Here is an 18632-nt window from a genome sequence, read left to right on the forward strand (position 1 = left end):
ATGAGCCTACATTCATTTTAAAGATCTTTCTTTCAGCTTTCATATGATATTTTCAGAACTTGCGTCGCGCTTCTGGTTTTTACGCAATCTTTGATAGAATATCGCTTACACTTTTTTCTGCAAAACTCTTTCGTGAAATCGAAATCTAAAAATAATTTTTTTTCTAAATAGTTTACAAGTTGTAAATATTTCAAGTAGACATTGCAAGCTCGAGCTTTTATGAGTGCTTGCTATGAGCTTGAACCGTCGAGCTTAGAAATTTAAAAAACGTAAATAAATCCACTAAAAAAAAATTTTGTAGCAACTTTTGATTTTTTTTATCTAAAAATATCATTTGCAAATTTGCAATCAAATTTTTCTAAAAATTTTGTCGCTTTTTGTCGACTAAAGAAATGTTTCATTAAAAAATTTTATTTTTTTAAAGTTTATTAAGTATTTTTACAATGAAACATAAAAGTAAAAGAAAACAATTTTTTTTAAATTTTTGTTTCCAAATTATCTTAAGCTTTTTCCAATTTTGAAGCTCGAAGCTCGAGCTCAAGCTTTAAAGCTTTTCGAGCTTCAAGCTCAAAGCTCGAGCTTTCAAAATCCTGGAGATTTTGACTACAATCCTGGAGAGTTTACAATAATCCTGGAGATTCCAGGAAAAAACTGGATATCTGGCCACGCTGATTTTAGCTGATTCATAAAAAGTTTCTCAAAAAATTGATAGGCGCCATCCATTTACTGCGTCGGAAGTTTGAGGGGGGGTGGGGGTCCATGAATTTCCGATGGATTTCAAATTCTCTATATTTAAGATTTTTTGTTTCAATTTGTCAGTAATATTTAAGCGCTTTAAACTTTTTAGGTGCCCAATTTGAGAAATTTTACTGTATTACTGTAAAAGTACTTTTTTTTACAGATTTTTAATGTTTTGCAACTTCAATAAAATATTTTTATATTTTCAAAAATTTTGTGAAGGTATCGACATTTAGGGCATATTTTGAATTTTCTATTAGCTATGATTTATTATTAAACAACATCTTGTTTTACAACAAGAAATATGAGGATTGTTTCTGTTGGTACATTAATTATGGTTTTACAAAAACATTTTCTCTTTTTTTTTAGTACGGAAAGGTATGTATATTACACCGGGAAATTTTCACCAGATATTTAATATCCTCACTATTTCTTTAGCGATTATATAAGTTCACGTGCCTTTTTACATTTAAGTTAATTTTTCTACTTAGAGTTTTTGCAGGATTTCTGAGTTTGCTGATTTCTGATAAGTGATCACGTATACTAAACATAATTCTTATTTTCAAAGGTATAGTTACTTTATTTGCCATTTTTCCGATTTTTATTTCGTTTTATTACTAATTTTTTTTAAAGATTAATTTTTTTAAAGATTCTTTTATTTTAGTCAGTATTTCATTTTAATATGCACTTTTTGTTATTTTTTTTACTTTTAAAGTTTGTTAAATGTAATTATAAAATTTCAAGAACTAAAAACATTACTAAACATAACTTACAAAACAGTTTTGTTAGTTAATTAATTTTATGTATACTATGATATTTTATCTACATACATATATATAATATTGAGTCTATCGCTGTCACTTTCGCCTTTGATTTATAAAAGAAATTATTCAATATGTGCCTATATCGAGCAAAATTAAACTGAATCATTAGATTCCCCAGACCTTACGAAGAAGTCGTACCTTTTTAAGAAGTCGTGGTTTTTAAGAGTTAAAAGCATTAATTAATCCTACTATATATTCTCATTATTATTAAATATTACCTAATCATATTCTTTTTGTTTAGCTGATGTCGTAAGATCCTTTTCTATGTGCCTAACGCCTTAAGTTCAAATTTAAAAAGGCGTCGCCTACTTATAAAGTGAATTCGACATGGGAATACGATTTCAAAAAAAAACCGTAAATACCGGCAAAATAAAGTAAAGTTGAAAATCTTAAAAAAAAGTTTAAAATACTTTCTTATACAAAATGACAAAATTTAAACAAGTTTTGGTCATTAATCAATTTCTTACTTGTTTTTACGGTATCTTAAACGGTTATCTCACTTTATGATTCGTTCACAATACGTAATTGTTATTGTAACTCATTCCCAATAGTTGTGAATTTTTTTAGGTGAACTATATTTTATTCTGTCGTTCTAGAGCAGTCGCATCTTTATTAAGCCTATGTTTCCTATTCATATTTAGATGATTTTTTTTTTATTTTTTTCAATTTTGGGAGGTTTTGCTTGACTTTTCTCTACTTTTGAGTTCAAATTTAAAAATAATAAAAAATAAAATTAATTAACGTTAAGAATCAGTGTTTCACGTCTAAAAACGTTACAAAATTAAATACAAAAAATTCAAAAATATTTTTTTTCCCCCCCCCCCTCTTTCATGAAAATCCTCATAGAACAAAAAATGAAAATATTAAATTTATTCGCCTTAAAAGAAAACATTTTTTCGAACTTGGAAATTTTTTTCAAAAATCATGCTTTAAATTGCAAAGTTTTTCACAACAAAATATCTTATATTGTTATTGTATACTAAATAAAAATGGGTGAAAGTGCATTTTTATTAATTAAAAATTTGAGAACTAAAAAAACATGGTAGGTGCTCCTTTGAACCTAGCTTCCACTTAAATTTCTGTTATTGCAAACCATTTGAGAAGACTGAACGTGATAACATTAAACAAAAGCCTGACTTACTCCTCATGGCAAAAGAAAATTGATCCAATCACAATGTGGAACTCCTCATATGATGACAGCTGTCACCATTTTCGACGCCGAACCGCATTACTTAAGGAAACAATTCACATGGATCGAAAGAAACTGTTTTCACACAATTAAAATAAAAGTAAATTTATAGTTTCACTGATTGTTTTGAAAATAAGATCTAAGTTTCATTCTATACTTACGCAAATTAAACAAAGAGAAATAGTTCGCCAAAATGACGATGCAACTAGTTCAGATTCTAGAAAAAACTGTCTCGTCAGGTACATATTTAGTTACGCTAATTTTGCCTTTCTTATGCTCATAATAAAGAAATGTACAATTAAAATGATTTGACTAAAACTTATGGTCAAAATCATATTCTGTGAATATATTGTAGTGTTTTACTGGAGATTGATGCAACAATTAGTATGTTTGCTAAAATTTTCCATTTTGTCTTTTTACTGTCATCGAAAAGCCGTACTTCAAACAGTAAATTTTTGATTTTTCTTTAAATTTTAGACAAAAATGAGCTGGAAGCGGCAAAAATTTTTCTTGAACAAGCGGCAAACACAAACATTCCTGAGTTTTTGAAGGCTCTGTCTAATGTTTTGGTGGGGTCCGGAAACAGTGTTGTCGCCCGTATGGCCGCTGGCTTGCAACTTAAAAATCAACTCACTAGCAAAGATAATCACATTAAGCTGCAATATCAACAAAGATGGTTAGCATTCCCGGAAGATGTGAGAGAATATGTAAAAAAAAATGTAAGTAGAATGTCAATGGTAAACTGTCAATAATATTCTGATAATATTTTACTTTAAGGTACTCGATGCTCTAGGAAATGAGAATACACGACCGTCTTCAGCTGCCCAATGTGTTGCATATATTGCTGTTGCGGAGCTTCCGGTTGGCCAATGGAACTTTCTCATGCAAACGCTTGTCAATAATGTAGTTTCTGATGGTTCGACAGAGAATGTGAGGGAAGCAACATTAGAAGCAATCGGCTACATTTGTCAAGACATCAATTCTGATGTGCTCGAACAACAATCAAACATAATATTAACTGCTATAATTCATGGTATGCGAAAAAGCGAAACAAGCAACCATGTTAGATTAGCAGCTACAAATGCTCTCCTTAATTCTCTTGAATTTACAAAAGCAAACTTTGATAAGTTATCAGAAAGAAACTACATAATGGAAGTAGTGTGTGAAGCTACTCAGTCATCTGATACGCAAATTTGTGTTGCTGCGTTGCAGTGTTTAGTGAAAATTTTGTCGCTTTATTATCAATACATGGAACCGTATATGGCACAAGCTTTGTTTCCAATTACTTTAGAAGCAATGAAATCGGAGAATGATCAGATTGCACTACAAGGAATAGAATTCTGGTCAAACGTGAGTGATGAAGAAATCGATCTTGCCATAGAAAGTCAAGAAGCAGCAGAAGCAGGAAGACCACCTCCGCGTGTTTCTCGACACTACGCTCGCGGCGCTCTGCAATACCTGGTGCCCATCCTCATGGAAAAGCTTACAAAGCAGGAAGAAGTAGATGATGAGGATGATTGGAACCCCTCTAAATCCGCTGGAGTATGTCTTATGTTGTTAGCTACTTGTTGTGAAAATGAAATTGTCGGACACGTTTTACCATTCATCAAACAAAATATTAAGTCACCGAATTGGCGATACAGAGATGCCGCTCTGATGGTGTTTGGTTCTATTTTGAGTGGATTAGATAAAAGTACTTTGAAACCATTAGTGGAACAAGCAATGGCTACTTTGATTGAACTGATGTATGACGAAAGTGTTATTGTAAGAGATACTGCTGCATGGACTTTTGGTCGTATTTGCGAGGTTCGTATGTTTTAAATTTTCTAACGAACATTTTCAACAAAGAATCTTTTATTTTATGTTTTGCGTTAGTTTTTTTGAAACTAAAACCTGAAATATAGAGTTTTTTTTTATTTTGATTTGACCAACTGAAAACACTTTAAATTTTTTTTTGATTTGTAATTTTATAAATGTTTGTGAACATATATCCAAATTTTTCAACTTAAAAAAAAAATATATGTATTTTGAAATTAGCATATCTGATGTACATAATAGATACTCTAGAAACAAAAAAAATACATATATTGGTTAACAATCAAAATTTGTTAACATTTCAAAACTTTGATTTATTTTTGATCTAATTTTTGAATTGTTTAAAACTACAATTAGTATTTCTACAAAAACAACTAAAGTCAACTAAATTAAGTGATAATTTATATGTTCTTCATAATTATTTTTGATAAAAAATCTGAGAAGAGGAAACGTGAAACAAGATAAACTTTTAAATATAAATATGAAACGTTATGTGCATATTTAAACGTGTATTTAAAAAAAAGACAATATTGATTCTTTATAATATTAACAGGTTATTCCGGAAGCAGCTATAAACGATACTTTTTTGAAACCATTGCTGGAAAGTCTGTTAAACGGATTGAAAGCTGAGCCTAGAGTTGCGGCAAACGTTTGTTGGGCTTTCACTGGTCTGTCTGAAGCCGCGTATGATGCAGCTGATGCATTTAATGATGATACACCAGAAACATATTGCTTATCAAAATACTTTGAATTCATCATACAAAGTTTACTCGAAGCCACTGATAGAGTTGATGGATCACAAGCTAATCTTCGATCAGGTACAAAAATTAAAGTTTTTTAAACGATAAAAATAAGTGCAATAATTTTTTTACAGCGGCATATGAGGCTTTAATGGAAATGATCAAAAACTCACCAAATGATTGTTATATAACTGTTCAAAAAACAACCATGGTTATTTTAGAGCGCCTAAATCAAGTATTACAAATGGAGTCACATATATCAAATCATAATGATAGGCACCAATTCAATGATTTGCAATCACTTCTTTGTGCAACATTGCAATCGGTTTTAAGAAAAGTTGAAGCTAATGATGCTCCACAAATTTCAGATGCTATAATGACCGCTCTTTTAACCATGTTCAATTCAAATTCTGGCAAAGTAGGAGGAGTACAAGAAGATGCATTGATGGCTGTCTCCACTTTGGTTGATCTACTTGGTGAACAATTCATAAAATATATGGATGCCTTCAAGCCCTATTTGTATATGGGATTGAAAAATCATCAAGAATACCAAGTATGTTGTACGGCAGTTGGACTAGCTGGTGACATTTGTCGTGGTCTCAAAATAAAAATTCTGCCATACTGTGATGAAATAATGACACTTTTGTTGGAAAATTTAAATGATCCACAAATACATCGCAGTGTTAAGCCACAAATATTGTCAGTGTTTGGAGATATGGCTTTAAGTATTGGTTCGGAATTCAAAAAGTATCTCAATGTCGTTCTTCAAATGTTAGTTCAAGCGGTTCGCGTTCAAATAGACCCCAAGGATTATGACATGATTGATTATATGAATGAACTTCGTGAAAGCATTTTGGAAGCTTATACGGGAATCATACAAGGTTTAAAAGGAATAGAGGAAACTCCACACCCGGACGTAAAACTAATGGAGCAACATGTCCCTTTTATCATCGAATATATTATCTCCATTGCACAAGATCGTGAAATATCGGACAGCAGCATTGCAATTAGTGCAGGTCTGGTTGGTGATCTATGCTCAGCTTTTGGAGCTCCATTAGCTCCTTTATTAGAAAACGAACAGTTAATAAATTTGCTGCATGAAGGTAAAAAGTCAAGGACTAATCGCACCAAAACTTTATCTAGCTGGGCTTTAAAAGAAATCCGTAAAATCAAAACACTTCAGGGAAATACAAGCTGGTAACAACAAATAATTGCTCTTTAAATTTATAATATTATACGATTAATTTCCTATATTTTTTTAGATCTGATTTAATCAAACATTACATCAATGTTATGCCGGAATGTGACAGACCTTTTTATGACAGTACTCTTCACTTGTGAATTTATCTTATACCTATGTATCTGTTATTCAATTTTAAAGATCATTTCAAAGAAACAAAAAAAAAATTATGAAATTAAATGATTTTTTACATTAACTGCTTAGCCTATAAAAATATTGTTGTACGATTATATTTAGAGTCAAATTTATGGCATGTAATGAATAATTGACTAATAAATATCTTATTGATTCTACATCTATTTTACTTTCAAAATCTTGTCGTTTTCAAGAGCTTTTTAAGTTCATCTTCTTAACTCTAGTGTTTGTAACAAACAATTAAATTGTAAGAAAATATTAAAAACTAAACATAGTTACAAAAAAAAATAAATAAATAAAAACATAGAAACAAAACAAAGACCACATATTTGAAGAGAGTCCTTTTAACCGTTAAAATAATGTAAATTATTGTCCTACTGTGGATTTTAAATAGTTTGAAATGTAAAAATTATTTAAAAACAGCTACTAAAATATCGCTAAAAAAGCTAACAAACCTTGATTTATTAAGGCATGTAATATGAATTATATTTCAAAATCCATATATGAATTCTATAGTTAAAAAAATATGATGGGTTAGGAAGTTAAGTTTTTGTGACACCTTAAAGCAAATTTACTTTGTTTTTTGAATGATTTCTTTGTTCAACAAATGTCCTACGTATAAATACATAAATTAAATTTATACGCCTTATTTTAACACAAATATTTAAGCATAACCAAACATATTTTTTAAAACCTAATGATTTTTGCATCATTTTATTATTATTATTAATGTGTTACATTAATTAAAATGGTAGAGAAGCTAAAAACATATTTTCTATCATTGGTGGTGCAGGAACTAAGTCTTCTAATTTTAAATAAAATATTCTTTGCAGCCCTTGTACGCTCAACGTGCGTAGTTCAGAAAGTTTGCCAAGTAATTTGCTAAAATAATGAGGCTTCTTTTGTGCTAAATTGTTGTAAGTTACATGATCCTTCAAGCTGTTTATGATTTTTTGTTGTAAATTTTCGACTTCTTGGAGATTTTTAAGACCATGTCTCTCTAATACAATGAAAAAAAAAACAAATTATTCTCTTCAATAATTTATATAAATTTTACATTAAATACCTGTAATTAACACTAAAGCACACAAACAGGAAAAGGCAGAAATATCTACTTCCACTTCATGTAAGTTTTTACTAAATTCGTAGATTGCAGACAACCATTCACCAAATGACTTTTCACATTGTTTCTTGTGAAGCACCATACCATTGCAAAATATTAATTTAACATCATTATGTTGTATTCTATAAGCCAGACGTAAAACAAATAATTCTAATGCTGCAGATTGGAATAAAAGGTCTTGATCCTCCTTGTTGATGTTTGCGAAGCCTGGTATTTTATCTGCCATAATCCTGATAACGTCGATACTCGTTACTAAAATCGAATAAAATTGTTGTACCTGCTCGGCTTCATTAAGAAAAATCTCGACTCCGTCATTGTAATTTTTATAATCTAAATTGGTAATGTCGGGGGTTGTGTCAACTAAAGCTCTAACTAAAGCTGTAACGAGCGATATTGGAGGACTTGGAGGAGATTTATGAGGTGACCGTGGCTTCGAAGGTAATCGACCTCGGCGACCTGTAATAAAATATGATGAAAAATATATACAAGTTGGTCATAAGGGTGTTCCAAAAACGTATCTTGTTTCACGATTTCTCCCCCATAATTTTAATGAAAAATTACTATGTATTGGGGATATAGAAATCCTATATAGATTTTGAAGCCCTTTTTTATTAACGACTTAAGAAAATTCAAGTTCTGGTAGCTTTTTTAGCGATATTTTAGTTGTTTGTCAATTTTAAATTTTAACATTTAAAACTATTTTAGAGGTCACTTATGAACATTTCGATTAAACATCAAGAATTAATTTTTTACAAAAAATATTGACCAAAGTATTTGAAAATTATTTTTTAGAAAATTTTTTCAAAAAAAAAAATTTGGAAAAGAAAAAATAAGTCAAAATGCTAATTTAATAACAATATCATAGAAATTTATTCAAAATTGAACAATTTTATAATTTACGAAATAACGAGATGGTACTAAAAATGAAAATCTAAATAGAATTTCTACATCCCTTATCTCCATGGTTTTTATTTTAAAAATGTAACGCGAAACAGAAAACGTTTTTGGAACACCATAAAAGTGTGTTTATAAACCTTTCAAAGAGTCGGTCCTTACAACTTCTTTCACCATCCCTACGAGGAGACACTTTTGAAAACGACAAAACTGGCATCTGTAAGGAAAAAAAAATAGGATTATCTATCTTTTATGAACTGAATTTTTTATACGAAGTTATATAGTTTTATTTTGCCATGGAACCGATAAAAGAACAAAATATTCTAAAAAAAAGTTTTTATTGAAATTTCATGTCAGTGCTTTGTAAAGTGTCAAATAATTGTTTTTTGTACTTAGGCAAGATTTCGAGCATTATGATTCATAAAAGGTCTTCATAATTTTTTTTTATTCGAAACGCGGTATTATCGTTGTTCGTATTAAACGACAACTTTTATAAAACTTTAAAAATAAATAAAAAAAAAAAAAACAATTAAAAACTTATTATAAAAGTAAAACAACAGATTTTTTTAAAACTTATTGCTCACCTATTTCGACGTCGTTTATCAACAGGACAATTTTTATTGCCCAAGCACAAATATGTTGATCCTTTTTGAACGGTTCTTTTGAAAAACCCTTTACAGCCCTCACAGGTTCGAACTCCATAATGCTGACAAGCTGCAATATCTCCACAAACGCAGCACGTTTTCAAAACCTGAACATCTGATGTGATAGTTTCCAGCGAGCTAGTGATAATACTTGAAGCTCCCATATTATTACCGCACGAAGGTTGACTTTCACTACTTGATACTGACATAGACCGGTGCAAAGGCAAATAATAATTTCGCACATTTGTCGCTTCTTCTTTTCTACCTTCCTCAAACTTATAAAACTCAACTTTTTGTTCTAATTCCTTAAAATAGTTCAATGATAATATAAACATATATCGTAAAACAGATGAATCTCAACATACTTTTGGACAGTTAAAGCAACAATCAATGTACGAGTCTTTAGATGCGTCAATTCGGTAATTACCTATGTTTAAAAAAGGAAAAATTGAATACTTCTTATACAGCTGTTATATAGTTTAAAGGAAAATGAGTTGACATTTTCAATTGAAAATAAAAGAAAAATGGTATTCCCAAAACAGTAGTAAAATTCACCAACCGTTAATTTAGCATTTATTCACTTAACAGCCCATAACAAATTGTTTCTTATGATTGAAGCTAGGAACACATTTTTTATTAAAATTGTTTTTTATTACTTTCTTTCATGAAATTATATTTTTGTTGATTTTCAATTTCCTAATAATTTAAAGTATTTTGCTCTTGAAGTCGTATATCGGTCTTTAAATTAAGGGCCAATAATTTAGAAAGTTGTTTTTTAGTTGAAATCATTGAATTTGGATTTTTAGTCTCAGACAGGAACTCTGTACCTTTTTTTTAGGAAAGTTAGACAATCTTCTTGCTCAACCAAGAAGGGCTCGAATGACACGGAAGTTTTTTCTGGGTGAAGGCATTTGATTTGAAAACTGCGCGATTCATATTCAAATTTTTATTTTTGGTGATTCACGGCAAAATTCAATTTAAATGATATTTTATAAATATATAAAAACACTTGTTCTATTTGAAAAGTCAAAAATACAATGGAAAACATGATTTATTTTGCAGTTCAAAAACAATTTTCTTTTCTGAAAATAATTGTTAAGCAAACTTTAAATACCTAGGTAATATAAAAAAACTTTTTAAAATTATCCTTTTATATACATATAAAAAAAATACCTAAATGTTTTTTCAATTGGATTTTTCAACTTCTAAAACAAATTTATATTAAAAAAAAAGTAAAAAAATAAACTATATAAAGCATGAAAAATGTTCCTTATGAGAGGTTGATATTTCTATTATAAAATTCTAGCTGAGCTCGTCAAACTTTTAGGGTCAAGATAAATATATACCGCTGACCAAAATGATAGGGTAGGGTTTACTAGACCTAGTTTAGTATGGCTCACACCGCGGTCTCTAAAGAGTCCTATTGTACTTCATACTGTGAAATCGTAAGCTTTCTCAGTAAGCGCCGAAGAATGGGTCTTAGCTTTAAACCTGTCATCTCAAGCAGGCGCACTCAAAACTCACTCAGCTCTCCCAGAAGGTCCCAAAGGGTTTCTAAAAGATATCAGTAAATTATGAGCACGATTGGAGTCAATCATGGTTTCGAGTCTCGAGTCAGATACATTTTAAATAAATATTAAAACGATCAAAAATTTTGATTTTTAACAATCAGTGAGCATTAAATTATTCATTATTAGGTCACTAAGCAATTAAGATTTAAAATAAGTACTCCATTTTTATTAACTTCGGTAAATACGCATAAACTTTTATTTCATATAATTTACAATACAAGAGTCCCAAAAATTAGTTTAAAAAGGAACGTGAAGGTTCACCATTTCTTTTGAGCAACGTACAAACTTGTTGTTCAGTACATTAGAAATATGTACTCTGTAGGTATGAAACATGTATATTTCAACACAAAATACATAATTATTGAACAAAAAAACAAAAAAGAATATTAAACAAAAAATATAAATAAAGTATTATTCTAATCATGTAAGGTCATAAAGTTTTAAAAATATTATTTTGAGACATAACTTAGCCACGGGGTAAAACATTTTAATTCATTGTATTTTAATGCGCAGGACTATGTTTGCGTCATTCTTATGACATCAATGATAAAAAAAATCAAATAAATGACGTCTTTGTAACGTTATATAAATAAATACTGTTTTCTCACATGACGTCATAGTACGGCATTTTATTGAAGACAGGGAACCTACAAACTTTGTCAAGACTCCTGGATATTTATAAAAGCTACTCTTAAAAAATTGTTACATACATGAAACGGAAGAATCAGGCAAATCCTTGTTGTTGTTCAAATCATCAAACAAAAACTTGTATATATTAAATATTGTAACATTACATTTACAATTATTGGATAAACAAAATTCGCAAAAGGATAGTTCTTCTTTAAAGTTTTGAATTTTATCAATTTTCTCCTGCATAATACTCATAAGTTTCTTTTATTTTCATTCAATTTTTTTTTTTATTTATTTTTCTTCCAATACGAGTTTTTATAAATTTTTATTTTTTAACTCTCACAATAATATCACAAAAAATCATAAAATAAATTTATATTTGCCAATAATTTATTTATTAATAATAACGGCTACACTGTTTTTCACGTGTTTATCTTTCAAAGTATTGTAATATAATAAAGTTGCAATATCGAGTCATATGGCATAAGAGCTACAGATGAAATTGAAGACGAAACACCGCAGACGCAAAATAACGACGTCATATCTAACCAATATGTACAAATTTATAGTATATACCTAGTCCCTACGTCATCATTTTCATTAAGTTCTTTCAACGAGAAACAAAAAAATATTGCTTCCAAAAATGTGTCCGTCTTTTTAGTCTGTATTTTCCACGTTTCTAAAAAAATCTATTGATGCATTCGATAAAAATTTAAACAATTTAAATTGTAAACCAAAAGATTGTTTGTTAAAAGGTTTAATTTATTTTGGCTGAAAATCAGGAAACACAATTTGTGCATATGTGGATTTTGTTGTTGTATCATCTTTCTTGGGATTACAGTTATTCTCTTTACTTTGTTGAGGAAAATATAAATCAATATAGTTTGGTTTGTAATCTTTCATATCTTCATCTTTTTTGTTTTCAAATCCATCACCAGGCAAAAGTGTCGCATAATCTCCTTCGTCGATATGTTGAGTGCTATCGATTACAACATCATTATGTTGATGCTCTTGAGAGTTACTTGTTGTTAACTTCGACTCTAATGGTAGTGACTTCATATCCCACGTTGAATTTTTGTCTAAACTCAAGGGAAACATAGTATTATGACTATCAATTTCGGATGCATAATCAATTTGAGGACTAGAAGTGGTATCATGACTTTGAAATTTATCATTATTCTTTTTTATTACTATTTCAATAGGTTTTGATGAAAACCTATCAGATCGTGCTCCCATCTCAACATAATCAGATTTTTTAGTTTCCTGTACGAATTTCTCAGCATTGTTATTGCTAGGGTGCATGACCATGTACTCTGAAGAATCTGTGGTTTTTGGAGATCCGAAAATGGAACGGTTCAGACTCCCACTTTTATTTTGAAAACTAATATGATCAGCCTGATCACTTATTCCGCTTTTTGGAGTTTTTATTAAAGCGGGTACACTAGTGCACTTATCTGATTGCGGCTTTCTCATTTTTTTCTCTTTCGTATCAATTTTTCCCAAATCATTTAGTCGATTTTTCACCTTTGATCCAACAGAAAATGCACGGATCCTCGTAGAATTCTTATGAGCTAAAATGACATTTGAAATTTAAAATATTTTTTCTTTTTTTCAAACTTTTTAGTACTAACCATCAGTATTGAAACCATCTAAAGTTTTCGTCTTAATATTATCCGGTTTACTTCCTACAGAATAGGTCCTGGTTGGTCTCAAAACGAAATCATTGTTATCCTCGCTAAAATGTGAAAAAGTTTTTTCAAGATGAAACGCCGAAAAACGTGTGTCCGTCGAGGGGGTGCCAGAAGTTACACTTGAAGCAGAGGAACTTAAGCCATCTGGAAGATGGAATCGAGTATTATAACTTGGGATGTCTTCAGCAAAACTTGATGTCCGGCTTCGTACTTCCGTTCTAAAAAGTTTAAAACAAATAGAATTGAAAACAGAAAAAAACATTCTTAATTTATATAAGTAATATGTATTACCTTGTTTTACTTTCAAGTGAAGGTAACATTTCTAAGTATTCCTGTTTCTCTACCAAAGATTCGGAGATTGTTACTGGAGTATTTTCATGCAGCTTTAAGAAAAAATTATTTTTAATTCATTTTCTTTTTTTAATTAAAAGCATTAATAACATACATGTGTTTGTCCTTTTTCAGAAATACTCATATCTTCAGATGTTTCTTCCAAAATAGTCATTTTTGAATGAGAGCAACTGTAACAAACTGTTCATTAATGCGCATTAATTATAAAAATAATAAGATATAAGAAATACCTTAGGTTTTTGAAATTTTTTGATACATCATCTATACAATCCACCTCATCAACAGTGAATGATGAATCGTCGTCACTTTTGCTCGATAAAGTATGAGACATCGGACTTAGTGGACTAGGAGTCGTTGGTGAACGACTGCAAACAGAGTACGGTCTGGTAGCAGATTTGGTTTTGTTTAAAGATATGACATTTGAACTCGGTAAACTATCACATCTTTCTCTATGGCAAGAATCTATATTTTGGTTGTATTATTGATTTGCATAAAATAAAAAAAAAATCCTACCATTGTAAGGCTTTATTTCAGAATTGAGCTCCATGCTACCAATGTTGTACTGCGTTACGGGTTTAGAAGTTTCATTGACTGACAACGATCTATCTCTGTGGTAAACAGCGGTAGATTCCTCTATTACTTTTCCTTGTTTTACATACCTATTTAAAATCAGGCAATGAATTGAATTTAAAGCTTATTAAGCCAAACTGAATTGTAATTACCTCAATATGGTATCATAAAGATTTTGAGCGGTTAATGGATCTGCAGTTGCCAAGTAGAGTTCACCAGGGCCCGTTTTAGACACTCTGCCAATTTCCAAGTAAAAATAACATTGTTGTGCTCCATACCTGTTTTTATTGTTAATAAATATTTAGTATGAAAAAAATATTTCAAGTGTGAATTTATTAACAAAAACCTTCTTATACTGCCCAATGAAATGTCGATGATGTCCAAATTTGTATCTCTGTTTGGAGTGAGATGTATGCCAGCTTTGACAAACGACAAATTTTTCTCACATATACATAGCCTGTATGGCCCATGCAAACCTTTACTTTCTCCAAGTCCCTTTTTCTCAATGTTAACTTCCCAAATATGATCTAATGTACATAAAAATAATTTTTTAACAAGTTCAATTAAATAAAGACCAATTAGACGTTGCAGTAAGTTATTCGATAACTTACCGAATTGTGGACGAGGGGTAGGCTCACTATCGTTTAGTGAAGATCCTTTTTGTAAGCGCAGCAACGCATTTAGCCATTTATGAAGATCTTCTTCAAACTCGAAAATGATAGAAAAACATTCTTCTTTAGTATAAAGTGCAAGCACATTTGGGTGCCTAGTATCCAATCTTCTATTTATATTGAAACACTCCCGTAAGATTATACATTTTTTCGAATTGGGAGTATCACGCTTATTAAGACTTTGCTTAAATTTTTTCTCAGAGTCGTAATACCTTAGATGAGCAAACATATCTCTGGTATCACCAAATAAGACAAAATATTTTTTTTTCGTTGTTTTCAGTTTTTTCATATATCCTTCCAACACTACATTTTTGTCCGTCATTTTTCTCGTCTCAGCTCTTAGCAAAATTACGACTAAATTTTCATTTATTAAGGGTGTTTTTTTTCTTTTTCAAACAAAAAATTGTGATGGTGGTCCTGATAATATGTATTTTTATAACTCTTTAACTCGTTTGCAGTACATTCAGCAAGGGTTTTTGCACATTTTGTTTCGAATATAGTTCGATCTTTTGCACTTGGACGTCTTTGAAAATGCGAAAAGGTGGTTGCTTGAATCGAAAGTTGTCGACGGATGATGAAAATGATTGGTTCCGCCTGTGCCTTGGGTCGGTCCCAAATTTCCAATTGTGCATTGAGCTGTGGTGGAATCGGCTCGTGACCGGAATGCGCGCGTATTCATAGTGACTGAGTGAGGAAAACAGAAAAAAATAATTTTATGCTTTGGAGTATGCTGCTTAAACAATCAATTAATTAAACAATGGCTAATGTAGAAGATGAAGTATTAGGTAAATAAAATTTACGCCTTGAAGCAATAGTTGGTTAAAATATCAATATACTTATTACAGAAAGAATTCAAGTTGACCGAGGAAACGAATCGTGCCTGAAAGTCGAAAACCATATCACAATGGAAACGATGCCAAAAGAAAAATGTCTCTCTAATTTTGATATACATACAAATAATAAAGGTTTACGGCGTAAGAACGTATTTTTAGCCAAAAATAGCAAACAGAATTGTATGAGAATGGAAGGTGCATATGAAAATGTAGCTTTTAATTCTGGAAGCAGTGAAGAAGACGATGCAAAGTCACACACAAGTCTCAAAGTGTCGAGAAATCTAAGAAAAAGACCCAATTTATCAACTTCTGAGAAAAAGACAGTATTTAGAAAAGCCGGAGATTATATAGTTGCGGAATTAGAGAACATGGAAATTGACAAAGCACAAATTTTACTAAATAAAACTCTAAGGTTTTTTGTAGAGCACCGTTACGAAAATTAATTTTCATTTTTTTTTCATGAATAATAAATAGGAATATTTATAAATATAAATTATTTAAAAACAAAGAAAACGATGTATTTTATTTTTATGTATCTAAATTTGTAAAAAATTGTATGTATCCATTAGTTTTATCTATAAAAAGAAGTACTTAGTACTAAATAATTTTCTTACCATCATATTTAAGTATGTTGTTGGAAGTTAATAAAACAAGTTTTTTTTTGGAGATCTATTTATATTACATATGCTCAAAATAATACATAACATACATAGATAGTACTAACAACTTTATATTTATGAAAATCTTGAAATAATATAAGGATATTTTTCTTTATTTTTTTTTATATTTATATATAAATGTATAAGGATACATATTGTTTGCTTTTTCACGATTTTAAAGAAATCAATTGTGAGGATAACAGATTGAAATTCGAATTCAATGATGACTGTTATTATTACAACATACCAAATTGGACTTTTCTACATATAAGAATAATATTTTTTTTTAATAAAACATTAATGATATATCTAATATTTAGTTATTATTATTATTATGTATAAGTAGTTAATATATATATTTATATATATATTGATTTTTTTTTTGTGACGACGATACATTATGGGAAACTAAATAGGTGTTTTCCAATTATCAGCTTTTAGTTTGTGTATTATTTCTTATGACACAAAATCCCAGATACGCAAGCTATCTAAGTTTTAATTACCTTAGAGAATTTAAAATTCAGCAAATTCCTTGGCACATTTCTCAGTGCTGGAAATTCGCAATGCTTCTTCCTCGTAATCGTCAAAATTGCTTGTATCTCCTGGACCCTTACACCTTGGTATGAACGGTGCTTCATTTTTCTTTTGGAAAATTGCAATCCAATCAATAGACGAGAACCACTTGTGTCCCTTAATATCATTTACTCCTGCCTTAAGATTACCATATCTTTTGGTTAAGTCGACTTGGAGGAGATTTCTTAATAGTTCTTTCAGATCCGAACCAAAGTGAGACGGGAAACGAACTTTTCCTGAAACTATTTTTTCGTAAATTTGAATAGGTTGGTCTGCAAAGAATGGTGGATAGCCAGCCGCCATTTCGTAGACAAGAACGCCTAATGCCCACCAATCGACAGCTTTGTTGTAACCCTTGCTCAATATTATTTCTGGTGCTAGGTATTCGGGAGTTCCTACAGTGAAAAAATTGGCATAAAATTATAGAATACACAAAGAACAAAAAAAAAAAAAAAATAATAAAATAAAAAAATATACATATACATATGTATAAATCAATAATATTACCGCATAAAGTCCATGTGCGGCCTTTGACACGTTTTGCAAAACCAAAATCAGTGACTTTCAAATAGCCCTGCGAGTCAATTAGTAAATTTTCAGGCTTAAGGTCGCGATAGATCAAGTCTAAGTAATGCAAGTATTCAAACGCTAGGACAATTTGTGCAGCATAAAACCTTGAATGTGGCTCAGAAAATCTGCCAACCTTTCGCAAATGAGAAAACATTTCTCCTCCTGGCACATATTCTAATACCATGTATAAATTAGAATTGTCCTTGAAATGGTATTTTAAACTGACCAAGAACGGAAATTGAATTGCTTGCAAAATCCGCTTTTCATTCAGTGTATGTTCTACTTGTTTCAATTTAACCACCTTTTGTTTATCTAAAATTTTCATTGCGAAATAATCCTTGGTTGGTTTATGTTGCACAATCATAACCCGGCCAAATGAACCAGTGCCAAGTGTCTTTATTCGGTCAAAGTCATCTAAACAAGCTGTATTAGTTGGATTTCTCTTCCATTTTTCTTCAAATTCTTCTTTGGCTTGTTCCAGAAACTCTTTGACACTTTCAGCAGCGTCTACTTTTTTGTTCGCCGTAACGGCGTTGTTGCCCATTTCTAAATTAATGTTTATTTTAGGTTCCACTTTAGCAATTAGTCCCAAAGAGTCTCTTCTTTTTAAATTTGCTGTGTCAATAATCGAAAACGCACCCAAAACTACTATGTTTCGCTCATTGAATCTATCCCGGAACTAGCTTAAAATATTGATGTCATTTTTTCTTTGCTTTTCCAGTTTTTCACTATAACTCTTTCAAATAATTTTCCCTTATCTCTCAATATGGCGCACGAAGAAAAATCTAGTTTCTTACAGTGAAAAATTTAAAGCTCTGAAAATTCTGTCATTCACCAAGTATTTGTATTTATTTATTATGTTTCAAGTTTCTTGTACCAGTCGAGTAACTTGTATGGGAAACTTGTGTGAAAAAAGTCTTTATCAATTGCATTCGTCTCAAAATTAGTTCCAATTTTTGACGCACATCCGTTTTGGTGGCTCCAACCAGGATATTGACAACGTGCCTGTAGCGCCATCAGGCGACTTATCACTTTCATTCGTCTCGGTTCCATCAATCGGAAATGGAAAAATTGGTGCACTTCCGATCGAGAGTACCACCCTCCTCGCTGTTACTTTTCGATTCTATGATCACTAGTTTGTTTATGTTTTTATGTTGTTTATCCCTATAAG

General features: G+C 30.5%; 4 protein-coding genes across 4 annotated transcripts; 1 reads left to right on the top strand and 3 right to left on the bottom strand.

The window, feature by feature from the left end:
• The first annotated feature begins 2774 nt into the window (after positions 1–2774).
• On the top strand, positions 2775–6835 carry LOC134832782 (importin subunit beta). The gene is made up of 6 exons (XM_063846937.1): positions 2775–2990; positions 3229–3470; positions 3529–4557; positions 5120–5384; positions 5441–6503; positions 6569–6835. Coding segments are annotated over exons 1-6 (2646 nt in total). The 5' UTR covers positions 2775–2944; the 3' UTR covers positions 6570–6835.
• Positions 6836–7370: 535 nt separating this feature from the next.
• Positions 7371–11854, bottom strand: LOC134830170 (probable nuclear hormone receptor HR38). Its single transcript, XM_063843561.1, has 6 exons — positions 11624–11854; positions 9708–9769; positions 9283–9647; positions 8839–8915; positions 7748–8260; positions 7371–7681 (listed from the first exon to the last, which is right to left on the bottom strand). The coding sequence occupies exons 1-6, from the start codon at positions 11796–11798 to the stop codon at positions 7425–7427; spliced, it is 1449 nt and encodes a 482-aa protein (XP_063699631.1). The 5' UTR covers positions 11799–11854; the 3' UTR covers positions 7371–7424.
• A 72-nt stretch (positions 11855–11926) lies between these two features.
• On the bottom strand, positions 11927–15419 carry LOC134830169 (insulin receptor substrate 1). Its single transcript, XM_063843560.1, has 9 exons — positions 14767–15419; positions 14502–14682; positions 14308–14433; positions 14099–14244; positions 13816–14047; positions 13680–13755; positions 13526–13617; positions 13175–13452; positions 11927–13114 (listed from the first exon to the last, which is right to left on the bottom strand). The coding sequence occupies exons 1-9, from the start codon at positions 15146–15148 to the stop codon at positions 12306–12308; spliced, it is 2322 nt and encodes a 773-aa protein (XP_063699630.1). The 5' UTR covers positions 15149–15419; the 3' UTR covers positions 11927–12305.
• A 966-nt stretch (positions 15420–16385) lies between these two features.
• On the bottom strand, positions 16386–18263 carry LOC134829924 (cAMP-dependent protein kinase catalytic subunit 1). Its single transcript, XM_063843219.1, has 2 exons — positions 17399–18263; positions 16386–17286 (listed from the first exon to the last, which is right to left on the bottom strand). The coding sequence occupies exons 1-2, from the start codon at positions 18003–18005 to the stop codon at positions 16832–16834; spliced, it is 1062 nt and encodes a 353-aa protein (XP_063699289.1). The 5' UTR covers positions 18006–18263; the 3' UTR covers positions 16386–16831.
• Between the last annotated feature and the right edge of the window lie 369 nt (positions 18264–18632).

The sequence above is a fragment of the Culicoides brevitarsis genome, chromosome 2 (assembly GCF_036172545.1).
Source record: "Culicoides brevitarsis isolate CSIRO-B50_1 chromosome 2, AGI_CSIRO_Cbre_v1, whole genome shotgun sequence".
Lineage (NCBI taxonomy): Eukaryota > Metazoa > Arthropoda > Insecta > Diptera > Ceratopogonidae > Culicoides > Culicoides brevitarsis.